This window comes from Staurois parvus, unplaced genomic scaffold (assembly GCF_062004578.1).
Source record: "Staurois parvus isolate SC_StPar_1 unplaced genomic scaffold, SC_StPar_1.0 ptg000560l, whole genome shotgun sequence".
Classification (NCBI taxonomy): domain Eukaryota; kingdom Metazoa; phylum Chordata; class Amphibia; order Anura; family Ranidae; genus Staurois; species Staurois parvus.
Genome location: NW_028318356.1, coordinates 248139 through 263998, shown reverse-complemented (window position 1 = coordinate 263998; position 15860 = coordinate 248139). Strand labels below are relative to the sequence as shown.

At 40.3% G+C, this 15860-nt stretch overlaps 1 protein-coding gene across 1 annotated transcript in view; it reads right to left on the bottom strand.

The window, feature by feature from the left end:
* LOC149450900 (uncharacterized) overlaps positions 1-15860 on the bottom strand; it is a 222272-nt gene that overhangs the window by 47331 nt on the left and 159081 nt on the right. The window contains exons 34-36 of the mRNA XM_089691268.1: positions 13225-13485; positions 7964-8221; positions 641-895 (exon numbers count right to left, since the gene is read on the bottom strand). Of these exons, the coding sequence (XP_089547394.1) occupies positions 641-895; positions 7964-8221; positions 13225-13485 (774 nt within the window). The remainder of the gene's footprint in view (positions 1-640; positions 896-7963; positions 8222-13224; positions 13486-15860) is intronic.

The window sequence follows — 15860 nt, the reverse complement described above, 5'->3', positions numbered from 1 at the left end:
TTTCTTGTTTTAATAAGAATGCATTGAGGTAATTATATTCTTATTCTTTTATATATAAAGTTATAACAAGTTTTAAGGAATTTTTGTCTTTTACTGTTTACTTTTTAGCCCTGATGAAGGGGGGGGGGGGTGCTGAGCCCTTGAAATGTATTAGCTGCTGCAAAATAACAGGGACAGGGCTTAACAAATGATCACCAGTGTAAGCCCTCATGCACACTGGACGTTTTTACAGCGGTAGTTTTTGGCTTTTAACATTTTTTTCTACAGCCAGTGAACTCCCCAGCATATTATCCTATGTGTCCATGCACACATAGTCTGTAATCAAGGTTTTTTGGCAGGGGCATTTTTTGACTGCAAAAAAAAAACAGGACTAGCGGGTTTCTAGAGGAGTTTTTTCAGCTGTAAAAACACTCTAAAGCTGCAAAACCCGGTAAATCGTGGCAATCCAGCGTTTTTGGACTTTTTTTAGCCCCTCCCCCCCAAAAAATTGCTACAAAATGCTGAAAAACTCACGTTTTTAATGTGACTTTACACAGCTAACATTACGAGCGTTATTAAAACGTCAAGTGTGCATGAGGACTTAAATCTATCCTACATCTAGACTCACACAGATATGTCAACTATTCAACATTTCACCCACCTGTTTGAAATGTCATTTTAGAACTAGCTCTTCCCATGCATGTTCCGTCTTCTGCCCAGATAGTCACTGTGTAATTCTGTCCACATTCCAGCTCTGCAATCTCACAAGTGTTGTCAGAGGTATTGCAGGACAAGTGATTGGCTCCTTCCACTACAGCCACATATGACTTAGCGTTCTGGCTGATATCCCAGCTAATTATTCCTGAATTATTCTCACAAGATGCATAGGCCAACAGAATGTAAGGAGGACATGGAACTGCAGAAACACCATTAAAAAAAGTGTTAGTTTAACCATCTATAGCAGTATTTTTTTTTTACTTGTCTTGTAAAGATTCTCCCCTGAACAATGTCAGTTGATTTTGACTGTTCTTTGTTACTTTTTGCCCTTCCAGGATCTCTCTTCTCAAGACAATGGAAATTGGGTTAAATATATAGACATTGTAAAGTCAAAGGGTATTGTAAGTGGCATATACCCCAAACTTGTGCCATAACATGAATATACTGTATAGTTTACCTTTACTAAGTAGCTAATTGTTTTTCTGCTAGTTCAACATTGGTACCAACCAGGGGCGGACTGACAACTCATGGGGCCCACGGGCAATAGAGGATCATGGGGCTCCTGTGTCCTTGCCCACACTCAAACCACACCCAAAAAAGCCTGTAAAAGGTACCAGGGGCATCTCATGGGGCCCCCTCATGACCCTGGGCCCTCAGGCAGTGCCTGAGTGCCTGAATGGTCAGTCCGCCCCTGGTACCAACTTCCTTTCAATACCCTTGTTTGCTGCATTAGATGCTCATTATAAGCTGCAGCTCATAAATAACTGCAAGCAATTCTTCTAAAATAATATTTCAGGATATGCTTCAAATGAACTGATAAGATTGTCTTGCACAAGATTTTTTATTAGGAGATCATAAAGTATTGTATACCCAATTGTGTCATTGGATATGCATATAAATATATGTTTATCAAGTCTTCATTTAATAGTTAATAACTTAAAGGACAACCCTGCCCTTCTTTTAAAAATCAATATTGTAATGAGCCTAGCACACTCAGTAAATCAGCCATATTATTGCTATGCCTTAAGTTTGATGCTAAAATTACATACACTGTATGGTGGAACCAGTACATAGGAAGTTTAATTCTCTGCTCTACACACACATCTGAGCCGTGCCAGATTACCAAACAGGCAAAAGAGGCACCGGCCTATGGGCCCCACACTGTTTAAGGGCCCTGTAACAATGGATCAAAACAAAATTGATCAGGTCTTGATAGAAAATTACAATGAGGCTTTCTTAATTTGTTTACAAAAGATAAAAAATATGAATCGACTCAAAGAAACAAAAACTTTACATTAAAGACTCTATAGTGAAAATACTGTATTAATGTAATGTAACCAATAAGTACATAAACCATAGACATCAGATTCACATACAGTTTGTCATCTTCTTTCAGCTGTCAGTCTGTAAAAAAAATAGGTGCGACCTATGTACCTGTAATGTACATTAGTAATAGTCATCTCCATCTAGCAGCTGACATGCACACTATTTTAGTTCAATGTTATCCCACTACTGTAGAGCATGTACACAAGAAACCTGCAAGGGGAGCCCTAAGGTTTCCACTGCCTAGGAGCCTCCACAGAGTTTAATCCATCACTGCATCTGGGGAAACTTCTCCCTACCATCTCCACATCTGTCTCCCCCCACCTCCCTTAGCCAATTGGTAGACATGTTTAGGAGATTAGAAAGCATTCACACACTCACCATTCTACACCACAAGCACTGAACAGAAGAGTGGTACACCTGTTACAGGATGACACTGACAATATCCAGTAAGCAAGAAAGATTTTGTTAAAGTGTTAATAAACCCTCAACAGTAAAATCAGTCTGTATATGCAGTAAAACATGCTTGTTATACTTGCTTTGGAACCTAAGGGGTTAATCCTCCACATTGTGTAATAAGGATGTTTGATCCTGTCTTCTCTGATCCTGCCCTTCTTCTACTGTCCCCAATCCATCTGCTGATAAAACAGAGCCTTGTGGGCAAGCTGCACATGCTCAGTTTGGTGTGTATTGCTAGAGAGTGTTTTTTTCTTTGGGAGGGTGATTGTGATCAGCACAGGGTTGATCAGCACTGTCTAGACAGAGAGTCAGGGGTTATGCAGCCTCATAGGACAGTCAAAATGAAAACTCCTCCTACAAACTTTAACTAGTGCTATACTAGACACTGATAGAAGTCACTGCTCTAACTGCTGATGAGAAAAGGTATTTAGCAGTTTTTTGTTTACTAAACAAAGTTGCATTTCCATGTTCTATGTACTGTGAGGGACCGGATATAGTGAATGCAGGGTCCTGGGTTTCAGGTTCAACATAGCATAGAATCCTGTTTAATTTTTCTTTTTAATTTTTCAGACATCTAATCCCACACTGCTATCATATGGTTCCCGTATACTCAAGGGGTATGAATACCCGTGTTTAAGAACCCTGCTTTAGTGCTCGTTCACACCAGCCCACAAGCTAAGAAGAGCCAGTTTAGGCACTGTTTACTTTTTGTTGTCAAAAGACATTTCTCTAAATCTTGTGGAAGACATGAGGTGGGGTCCATGCATTGCAGAAAAATGCCGTATGTTTGCATTTTTACCAACACATTGCAACCCACCTCAAGGTTTGTGATGTTGACAAGGCACAATAAAAAAAACATTGTTTCCTTTGTGCCCTAGCACTAAGCCTTAAAAGTCAGCACCATTTCTATAAAAGTGCACTTACCCACCCCCACTAGCCCTGGTCACTTAAAGTTCTGACCAGCCCTAGCTCTTCACTTTCTAAGCAAGACAGTTAAAATATGTTCCAGTGTTTATTAGGGATGCACCGATACCAGTTTTTTATGTAAGTACCGATACATTTTATCAAGTACTTGCCAATACCTCTCACCAATACCTATTTTTTTTTTTGCAGTGCAATCTGAGCCTATATAAAATGAATGGGTTTAAATCGCACTACAAAGAGTTGCATGTGATTTTAACAGGAATGCAATGCAATTCCTGTCTGAATCCCTGTCCGAATCACATGCAGTTTTCCGCACCGCTCCTGTGTGAACCCAGGCTGAAGTCACTATGACAAGCCTGGGTTCACATAGGAGCAGTGCAGGAAAACACGTGATTCAGATAGGAATCGCACCGCATACTTGTTCAAATCACATGCGATTCTTTGCAGTGCAGTTTGAGCCCCTTCATTTTGTATGGGCTCAAATCGCACTGCAACACACAAAAAAGTATAGGTTCAAGTATCGGAGCAATTGTACGAGTACAAGTACTTGTGCAAATGCTTTATTTCGGCACAGATACCGGTATTAGTATTGGTGCAACCCTACTTTTTATATCCTCCAGCTGAAATCTTAAAGTGTTACTAAACCCAGGAGCCTGCATTCACTATATCTGGTCTCCAACAGTACACAGAATATGGAAATGCAATTATTTTAGTATATATAAACTGCTAAATATCTTTTCTCATCAGCAGTCAGAGCAGTCTTGTGACTTCTATCAGTGTCCAGCCGAGCACTGGTTAAAGCTTGTAGAAGGAGTTTTCTCTAGGAGGATGCAGAATCCCTGACCTCTGTCTGGAGAGTGCTGATTGGCCCTGTGCTGATCACATGCACTCTCCCAAGAAAAAAAAAAAAACCTCTCTAGCAATACACACCAAACTGAGCATGTGCAGTGTCTCCCAATGATGTGTTTTATCAGTATAAGGTAGACACTGGAAAAATGGGAGGATCAGAGACGTCAGGATCAAACAGCATGTTTACACAATGCAGAGGATTAACCCCTTAGGTTCCACAGTGAGTATAACAAGCATGCTTTGCTGCATATAGATTGATTTTACTGTTATGGGTTTAGTATCACCGTAACCCCAACAGACTTGCATAGAGCCATCCCCTGAGCATCTCCAGTCTTGGGAGAAAGTCCTATATACAGTAAGTCTGTACGGGCTGGTGCAGTCAGTGATGAGAAGAATTTTGCCTGAAGAATGTAGACCACAGAGCTGACTGCAACTCACATGCTCAGGTAAGTAAGCAGTTAGGTTCCTGTAGTATGGAGGTTTGGGTTGGTTAGGTCTAGAATGATAGAGAATATGGGTAAGTGTAATTGTAATAAAATCACACAAACCTTTTAAGTATATTGGAGTATCTATTCCATTAACTGATAATGTTTAAAATGTTTCTTCACACCCCTACAGCCCACCGAAACCATTTATAGCTATGACTTCATAGTCATCCAAATGTTTCCAATTTTTCCCTCACATTCATTTTAGTATAGAATGTATAGAAAGAGTAGTAATACACACTATATTGCCAAAAGTATTGGGAAGCCTGCCTTTACACGCACATGAACTTTAATGGCATCCCAGTCTTAGTCTGTAGGGTTCAGTATTGAGTTGGCCCACCCTTTGCAGCTATAACAGCTTCAACTCTTCTGGGAAGACTGTCCACAAGGATCAGGAGTGTGTCTATGGGAATGTTTGACCATTCTTCCAGAACTGCATTTGTGAGGTCAGGCACTGACGGACGAGAAGGCCTGGCTCACAGTCTCCACTCTAATTCATCCCAAAGGTGTTCTATCGGGTTGAGGTCAGGACTCTGTGCAGGCCAGTCAAGCTCTTCCACCCCAAACTCGCTCATCCATGCCTTTGTAAACCTCGCTTTGTGCACTGGTGTGCAGTCATGTTGGAACAGGAAAGGGCCATCCCCAAACTAATCCCACAAAGGTGGGAGCATGAAATTGTCCAAAATGTCTTGGTATGCTGACGCCTTAAAAGTTCCCTTCACTGGAATTAAGGGGCCAAGTCCTATCCCTGAAAAACATCCCTACACCATAATCCCCCCTCCACCAAACTTTACACTTGTCACAATGCAGTCAGATAAGTACTGTTCTCCTGGCAACTGCCAAACCCAGACCCGTTCATCGGATTGCCAGAGAAGCATGATTCATCACTCCAAAGAACGTGTCTCCACTGCTCTAGAGTCCAGTGGTGGTGTGCTTTACACCACTGCATCCAAAGCTTTGCATTGGACTTGGCTTGGCTCGTAAAGTGGCTTCCCATGGGGGCACTGGACAGAGAGAAGGAGTCAGGAGTGCACAGAGCAGGTAAGTAGAGAGATGGCCAGCACAGTGGCTAACTGGTTAGCACTTCCGCCTGGCAGTACTAGGGTCATTGGTTTGAATCCCAGCCACAGCACCACCTGCCTGTAGTTTGCATGTTTTCCCTGTGCCTGCGTGGGTTTCCTCCGGGTACTCCGGTTTCCTCCCACAATCCAAAGACATGCTGGTAGGTTAATTGGCTCCTGTCTAAATTGACCCTAGTATGTGTATGTATGAATTTGAGTTAGGGACCTTAGATTGCATGCCCCTTGAGGGTCAGGGACTGATGTGAATGTACAATATATATATATGTAAAGTGCTGCGTAAATTGACAGTGCTATATAAGTACCTGTAATAAATTAAAAAAAAAAATTTTAATTTCTTACAATCACTTTAGGTAAGCTTCTTGCCGCTACTGTCCTTTATTATTTGTTACTTTTAATTAACCAAGTAGCAATGGTGCCACTTTACGTTGTCTCTGTGTGCCTTTACGCCAATTTGGGTACCAGTCAACATGCCCTGCCAACAAGTTGATTGACCAGAGTAGGAATTACTCATTCAGTTGTCTAGATGAAGAAATATTGTACTGTGCTGAACCGGGGATGTCTGATTTTACTACAGAAGCAGCTAGACCTATGTTTAACTAGATAGGTGAATACATAAGGTTAATTAATAAGGCATCAAAAGCAGAGACATTTTTAAAGTGATTGTAACCCCTCATCTTTTAAAACAACAACCCATTCAGTTTAAAATAGAAATGAAAGGCAAAACATTTGCATATAGATTAAAAAACCATTATCAATACCTTTTTGATAAGTGATCACATACCCTCTGTTCTCAGCTGCATAAGAGATAGGGGAGGAGAAACAGCATCACGCTGAACTTCCCAGTGAGGGACATGTTCCCAGCTAGGGAACGTGACAGGAAAAGTCTGACCAGTGAAGTAGAGCACACTGAGCTCCCAGCATAACTAGAGAACTAACCACGGTGTGCTCTCATGCCCAGTGTAGTCAGTTTTTAAAGCAGAGAGAAAAGCAGAGGGACTGGCAGGAACACCAAGAATTTCACACAAAAGAAGCAATGCAAAAAGAACAGGATAGAAGTACATGGTACATGTTCTGTACACCATCATTCAACAAAAACAGGAAGTGTTTCATGTTTGTTAAAATAAAGATTTCCCATCCACCATTGCAGTTCCTGAAGAACACCAGTGAAGGTCTCCTCCATTCTCCCTTTGATACACATAGGCCTGTAAGTTCATTCATTGTGTTTGTTACAGTCATGTATATATCCAGATCGCATTTATATATTTAAAGTGTTATTAAACCCATAACAGTAAAATCAGTGTGTATATGCAGTAAAGCATGCTTGTTATACTCACTGTGGAACCCAAGGGGTTAATCATCTGCATTGTGTAAAAAGGCCATTTGATCCTGATTGCTCTGTTCCTCCCCTTGTTTAAGCGACTACTTATTACCCCCTGATAAAATAGACTGAACCGTAGGCATTTTGCGCATGCTCAGTTTGATGTGTATTGCTAGAGAGGGTTTTTTTTTTTTTTTTAGGAGAGTGCATATGTGATCAGCACAGGGCCAATCAGCACTGGTCAGACAGAGGTCAGGGTTTTGCATCCTTGTAGAGCAGAAAGAAAACTCCTCCTACAAACTTTAGCTAGTGCTTGGCTGAACACTGATAGAAGCCACAAGACTGCTCTAACGGCTGATGAGAAAAGGTATTTGACAGTTTATATTTACTAAAATAATTGCATTTCCATGTTGTGTGTACTTTGGGAGACCAGATATAGTGAATGCAGGGTCCTGGGTTTAGTAACACTTTAATGTAATTTGTAGGTAGCTGTTTGAAGAAATGTGTTCATTTGTGAGAGAAATATATGAGCATATTGTAACTTCAGTTTATGTAATTGGTTTGCAGTTTTACAGAACTATTCACAGAAGTAAAAAGTTTTAGGATGAAACACGACATTGCTTCTGTCAGTTTTGTTAGCTAGCTGTCGGCTAAGCGTAGTTCAGCACAGTACGGTAGGCACATACCGGGAATATGAAATGTTGGGTTTACATATTCTTTTAAGGACATAAATTGCAGTGATAAATTTGTCATTCTAGGGACTGTCCCTAGAAATTAGGAACAGTTAGTGAGTATGCACGTTACATGAAAATTATCTTTACACTTACTTGTCTTAACATGAAGTGAACTGTTCCCTTGACTATTGCAACTGTCAGAAATGCTGCTTACTGTAATTTCATAATCCATGTCACATAACAGGTCTGTAAATTCATAGGATGTGTTTGTGGTTATGAAGGAAGTCTCATGCAGGCCACTAATAGCTGTCAATGAATATTCTACTGCTCCAGGGGCATCTTCCCATGATACAGTCACAGACTGCAGGTCACAGTCCACAGAGCTATTCAGATTTTTTGGGACACAAGGCTCTGAAAGAAATGCCAAAAATGATGTTATTAAAGTTTCTCAGCTTACACTTTATATCAGGAATAAAAGTTTTATTTACAATAGAGAGGAAAACACAGTAGCAAATATATATTCCATTTTTACACCTTGCGTTTGCAAACTGCAAGCAAAATAATATTCTAGGAAAGACACACAGAGCCAATTTGAAAGTCTGATAGATTTGTACAGTCATTGGTAACATACACATTATTAGTAGTAGTAGTAATAATAGTATTCCTGCCTCCTCGTTGACCCCCAACATGTCCAGGGTCTCTCTTATGTTGTGCTTAAAAGAGAAGTATGGCAATTGGCCATATTTCTCTTGTGGGTTAAAGGAGTATATTTACTTTTGTATTCCTGTGACCCATAGGAAGATTATAGTGAGCTATTTTCCACTTTCTACGAGCTGATGGAGCAGAGCGGTGACAGGCTCAGAAAGCATCCTGACATTATTGTCGAGATACACCCCACTGTCTGTTTGTCAGTTGATGCCACTTTTCAGGCCATGGCTGGGAGCTGCCGTCCCCACCCCAGCCTGGTGCTCCAGTGAGAGCTGAAGGAGCAGATCCGAGAGTGGTGACTGACAGGCACTGTTCTCCGCTTGGAGCAGACTTAAAGCTGAATGGTCAGCAGTCATGTGATTACTCAGTTCTTGGTGTTAGAATTGGTGTGGGACAACTACAGCATGGAGATGAGTATGGATGTTTTTTTTTTCAAAATCCATACTTCTTTAAAGTGTACATAGAATCAAGAAGAAAAATTTAATATATCGCAGCTCTTAGGCTCCTTTCGCACTTGCGGCCCAGGGGTGGTAAAAACATGCAGTTAATCAGCCCACTGACCACCCACCTATAAGTGGATATGGTGCTGCTCAGATGGGTATACATTGTTGTGTATGTAATGCTTTGCAATTTCAAAGCTACATGTCGAGTTTAACAGGTGGCAGTGCCTATTAGTGATGGGCCAAACATACCCGTGTTCGTTTCGCAGTCGAACGTTCGAACCTAAAGAATATTCAACCTCGAACTTCGAACTCAATGCAAGTCTATGAGACTCGAACTTGGAAATTCAAAAGTGACAATTTTGAAGGCTTATATGCAAGTTATTGGCCATAAAAATGGTATGGGGACTCGGGTACTGATCTGAGGGACATGAATCAGTGAAAATTTTTTTCAAAATGTACCATTTAAAAAAAAAAAGAAAAATTCCTTTAACCACTTCCATACACTACACTTTTACCCCCCTCCTGCCCAGGCCAATTTTCAGGGTTCAGCGCTCTCACACTTTGAATGACAATTGCGCAGTCATACAACACTGGACCCAAACTAAAATGTTATAATTTTCTTCACACAACTAGAGCTTTCTTTTAGTGGTATTTAATCACCACTGGGGTTTTTATTTTTTGCTAAATTAACAAAGAAATATGGAAAATTTTGAAAAAAAACACGTTTTTCTTTGTTTCTGTTATAAAAGTTTGCAAATAAATAATTGTTTTTCATACATTTAGGCCAAGATGTATTCTGCTACATTTCTTTGGTGAAAATAACCCAAATCAGTATTTATTATTTAGTCTGTAGGAAAGTTATAGATTTCACAATCTATGGGATATATCTGAAAATTGATCAATCCTGAAGTACTGACGGCCAATCTAATTTCTTGAGGTCCAAAAATGTCAGAACAGTACAGATATCCCCCAAATTACCCCTTTTTGCCAAGTAGACAGTCTGACGTATTTCATAAGAGGCATGTTGAGTTTTTTGAAGTTGTAATCTTTTGTCATAATCTTTCAGAAAATGAAGAAATCAAAAAAATTATTTTCACTATTTTTTTTTACATATTGTCACCAGTGCAGAACAGCGTCATCATATAACTGGCATGGCGGTAATCAGGGACACTAACTGGTGACAGTACGAAAAAAAAATGATGATTTTATTCAATTTTTTTTTTTTTTAATTATTTTAAATTTTTTATTAATTTTCTTTTCTCTTTTTTTAAGATTTTCTTTTCAAATTGCACTATGACCAAAGTAGTATAATGTTACCATAGTAACATTGTACTACTCTGGGGAAGTGATCAGTATTTTTTTTTTTTACACAATTTGCTTATAGCAAAGAATTACTTCGCTATAAGCAAGCATTTACCTGAATTAAATTGATTCATTCAGGGGGTTTTTTTGTGATTAGCTGTGATTTGACCACAGCTAATCACATGACACAGCTGGGATGTGATTGGCCCAGCTTGTGCATGTGATCGCTGTGACCATACACAGCTAGACACACTTATATACAATGAATGGAATGGAAGGAAGCCATCGATTGTAAAAAAACTGTCATGTGACCTGCTGTGATTGGTCACAACAGGTCACATGGTACTGGCAACGGGGCCGGTACACAGATCTGTCATCGGCCATGTCCGAGGTACTTGATCGGTGACAGATCTCGCCACAGCACGGCCCTGCGGGCATGCGTAGTGCGCTTTCCCGGAAAGGCCGCCATATGGCATCCACCCGAAGGGACGAGCTGTTCGCCCGGCCGCCATCTGGCTACAGGCTGGGTGGCAACTGGTCAAATATAATTCCTAGGGGATCCCCTTAAACTACTTGCAAGGTTGCACATCTGTACAATGTATAGAACCTACTGCAGCAGGACTGACATTTTTTATTTAAAAAAACAGCGACCCTTTAGGTCTGGTAGGAAGGATAGGAGGGACCCCACAGTAAAAAATTAATTTAAAAAAGTGTGTGGTGTGGGAAGTGCATAGGGTTCACCCTAAAAGCCATACCAGGCCCTTTAGGCCTGGTAGGACTTTAAAGCGGAACCTCACCCGCACAAAATGGGGTGGAAAAAGCGTGGGGCCTCCCCTAAATTTCTACCTGATCCTTGATCCGAGCACAGGCCTGGCAGGGCAGGAAAGGGGGGGGGGGACAAATGAGTCAGCCAAAGCATTGGTCAGGTGAGCGCGCAGTACATTGTGGAGTACGGTGGGTGAACAGCCCTTACCGTTAGTGTGTTCGGAGAACACACGAACGACCAATGTTCGAGTCGAACTTACGTTCAGCTCGAACATTAAGCCCATCCCTACTACCTATCAAACTCTACCATGTAAGTGAATGGGGCCACGCTGCAAAATAGAGCCAAATATTTGACTCACAGTTACAGCGTGTTCCCGTAATGCAAAACTATAGTCCAGCAATTGAAAAAAAAAAGCAGGCATCAGGAGACAGCAACATCGCCTCCTAAATGCGTGCAAGCCTCCTTTCTCTGTCCCCTGAAATATGATTCACCACAGATTACTTTTCAAGGGGGCATCAGACAAGGCACAAGCATGAAAGAAGCCTTGGATTCGAGTGGCAGCATTAGTTTTCATTTTTAATTTTTCTTGCTTTATCTTTACCTGCCAGTAAGGCAATTTCTATGCTAGAGCGCCAAAGCTTACTGACTTAATATATGAAGTAGTGAGGAGTTAGAACCTCTGCTGGGTTTCTATTATTGTCTGGAGTCTCACAAGGGAGATTCACCCTCTGCATCCTTCCTGGTGACTGCTGTCATTGGGACTAACAGTGAGAGAAAATCCAAAATTTTGAGTTGTCACTTGAGCAAGAATAGACAGGTAAACTTTCAGTGGGGCCACTTAGGGCTCATTTACACTTGCTTTGACTTTAACACACATTAAAGTCCCTACCACTTCAACATGCTTTTTTGATGTGTATTTGAGGATTCAGTGATGCATTTTGAAGCTATAATGAAACTTGGCAAATGCCCTGTGTGTGTTGATTTTCTATTTGTTTTTAAAGGGGCCTAGTAGAACCCTGGCTCATCGGTACCCTCATGCAGCAGATCCCCAGATTATTAGTACCTTTCTTAAGCAGATCCCGTGCTCAGCAGTACCCCCAGGTCTGCTGATCCCTTGCTCAGTAGTAACCCCCAGCTTTGCTGATCCCTCGCTCAGTAGTAACTCCCAGCTCTGCTGATCCCTTGCTCTCTTTGGTCCACGCCTACCTCCCGCTATATTGCTCTCACACTGTGCACCATATGTAAACTTTGTTAGTTTCTCCTGCTCCAGTTCCCAGCTCTGCTGATCCTCTGCTGCTCAGTCTTCTCTCTCTGGTCCCCTCTCACTTTCCACTATAAAATTCCCATGTTGCATACCACGTGTGCCGTCTGCTTGTGGCTCTGCTCCAGTCTGGACCCCACTCACCTTTCTGCTGCTCCAAGCTGCACACCTACTTACCATTTTATTTAGTGACAGGGGCTTTGATTGGCATTCACAGTGCTTTAAAAAAGCATGTCCAATTTCACATGTTGAAGCTAGTTTAATTAATTATTATACAGGATTTATATAGTGCCAACAGTTTGCTCAGCTCTTTACAATATAACGAGAGACAATACAGCAACAATACAGTTCGATACAAGAGGGATAGGAGGGCCCTGCTCCTTGGAGCTTACAATCTAGGAGTGAGCCCTTACTTGTTCTGGTGAAATCTGTCTAAAACAGGGTTTCTCAAGCAGGATTCCATGGAACCCTGAAGTACCTCCAGGGGTTGCTAAGGGTTGCTTGAGCAATTTCTAGCTCCCAGTAACCACTGATATCAATTATCATTTTAGCCGTGTGTAAGGGGGCAGTTTTCCTTCTGGTCAACAATATAAAAGAGTGTCCTTCTCCCACTGACCATAAATATAAAGGGTTCTTCTCCCACTGGCCACTAAGATACATGGTTGCATAGACATTTTTGCTTGTTACAACCATGCAAAAATATTTATGCATATACAGAAGCAAAAGTAGAAAAACAGAGATTTAGAACTGAAATAATTTTTCAGAGGTGATTGACAAATCCAAAGTTACATGCCAATACAGCAATTATTAATCATACATTTATGTAAATTTTCTTCATGCATCACTTTGAAATCACAGTCAGAATATGCAAAAATATGACTGCAAGCAGCAATCAACTCAATGCTTACAGTGCTGATTCTATAGTAATTCATACCTGTGGGAAGCATGGTGGGTAGACTCTTTCCACTATTACACTGGTCATTATAGGCCGTTATAGTTACGTTGTAATTGTTCCCGCACTTTACACCTTTGATGTCACAGGTCAGACCTGTAGTATAACAAGTCAGTGTCTCCCCATTCTGATCTGTTAGCGTTCCAATATAATAATCTGCTCCCAAGGTAGCGAACCCTGACAGTGTCAAGAAGTCCCAAGCACAGGAAGGCATTACCTCCACTATATCAGGAAAACATGGACCTGAAGGAGTGAACGCATGTTAAAAAAAATCACATTAACAGTAGTAGCAGCAGCAACATAACAGTAGTAATAACAATCTGCATATAACTCAAAAATATGTATTTGCAACACTTTGCTGGTGCTATAAGAAAGCCCAACACTGAGTTTATGTAAGCTTGCTATTTCTGACGCATGCAACAAATTGAGGTAACTCTTATGTGTAACACTTTGACATAATGGCGCTATGGCTGTGGCAGATTTCTTAAGAAACATCATCATTTTGGTGGTAAGAAAAGTGGAGGTGAATTGTGTCATGCATATAGATATTGCACCACAGAAAAATTCTGTCTGAGACAAAACTCTGCTGGTAGCAGTTCTTCATATACACTTTACCAATGTTCCATGAATCTATCACAAGTTGAGCCATTTGTTGCACATACAGTATAACCAGAATTGCTGTTACTGAACTACGCAGGCTTTTTAACACATTATCATTATTGTTAACATTTTCTGAACGCACAAATGAAGGAATAACGGGATTTTTAGGTGCCAAAAACATGATGCTAACAATATAAAATGTAACAATTTTATTGTATGATAACATATTGAACCATATAGCAAGAATATGGTATTGTTAAAATCAACATTTAGTTAGACTCACACATCTATACAAGTGAAGGATTTTCCACCAATTGACCAGTTTCAAGGCCCCAAAGGGATTTTTGCATATTTTCATGCCAATCTTGGGATGTTTACAACTAACCATCTGTATGCCATTTTCCTTCTCCCATGAGGTAATAATAGATGATGACTGGTGACTTGAATAGGATACTATGGATATACTTTCCCTTTAGTGTTTACTATGAATATATTTTATGATAGTTAAAGGTTTTTAACTATTTATTTACAGATATCTAAGCTTGCATGTCTGGAATTTTCAATGTATGGTTTGAAATAACTGCTCAATTAATGGTGTGAATTTCCCAAGGCTCTTTGGTATGAAGCCCCCTGGGGAATGCATTTTGTAATTTTTATGTTGTATATTCTTCATATATAAATGTAATGGAAAAAGTAAATTTGGTGTATTATATTGACATATGTATTTGGTTTGTTTTATAGTAACAACAATTGCAGTACTCATAAGATTCCTAAAGAAGCCAGTTCATGGAGAAACGTGCTGAGTGGAAGCTGCTGCAATAATTCACAAAAAAGTCACAGTAATCTCCAGTGTAACTAAATGTTGATTTTAACAATACCATATTGTTGGTCTTTGGTTCTATATGTTATCATACAATAAAATTGTTACATTTTATATGGTTGTTAGCATTGTGTTTTTGGCACCTAAAAAATCCCTTTATTCCTTCAATTGTGTATTTATTTGTTAGTTGGGATTGGTGTCTTTGATTTCTACCTATTGGACTACTTGTATTAAGTTATTTCCTGAATGCAGTTCCCTATTTTCATCACAAAATGGAGCTTATTGGACTATGAGCTCCTAATCCTTTCAAGAATACTGAATACTGGGAGATGTAGTCTGGGCTTGGAGCAGTGCCATGACTATTGCAAGCAAAATAAACTACAGGATCTAGTTTGCTTGGAGGCAGGAGAAGCCACATATATAGAAAAGCTCAGGAAGGAGCAGGGCAGTTGGGAGATAGCTGCCAGTATGTGTATAAGGGAAGAGTCTGTTGGAGAGAGTGAGATTACTTAAGATATTGGAAAGTATGATGTAGGGGTATGTGAACACATATCAGTGCTGCCCCTATCCATGCATTTATCCAAGCAGTTAAAGAATTTGTTACCCCAACATTTCATGTTCCTGATATGTGTCTGTCATACCAAGTACTTGCATTAAAAAGTATCATGTTCTCTTTGCATTGCTTCCTTTCTGTGAAATACCTGGTGATCCTAGCAGTTCCCCTGCTTTCCTATTTCAAACTGATGGTGCTAGGCATGAGAGCACATCCATCCCAGTGTGGTCAGTATTCTGGCTGTGCTGGAAGAACAGTCTGCCTGTCCTCCAGTGTCCAATACTTCTGCTAACATGCCCCCCTGCAGAACTATTCACTGGTAAGATCAGTGTATTGCTGTTTCTCCACTGTCACCTTATGCAGCTGAGAACACAGATTATGTGATCACTTATAAGAAAAAATGTTTTGCCCTTCACTTCTATTTCAAGCAGAATGGGTTGTTTTACAAAGGTTCATATAGAGTATACTTTCATTTTAGCAGGGATTCTTCAAGAGCTGAAAAACATCTTAACAGTTCTTCCAGGGTAAAAAGGTTGAGAAAGCTGGGTTAGAAAATGCAGGGACAACGCTGAGTTGTTACAAGGCAGAATCCATAATACATGTATCTTTTAAAAATTCAATACAATACTGACCTAAGTGTGGGAC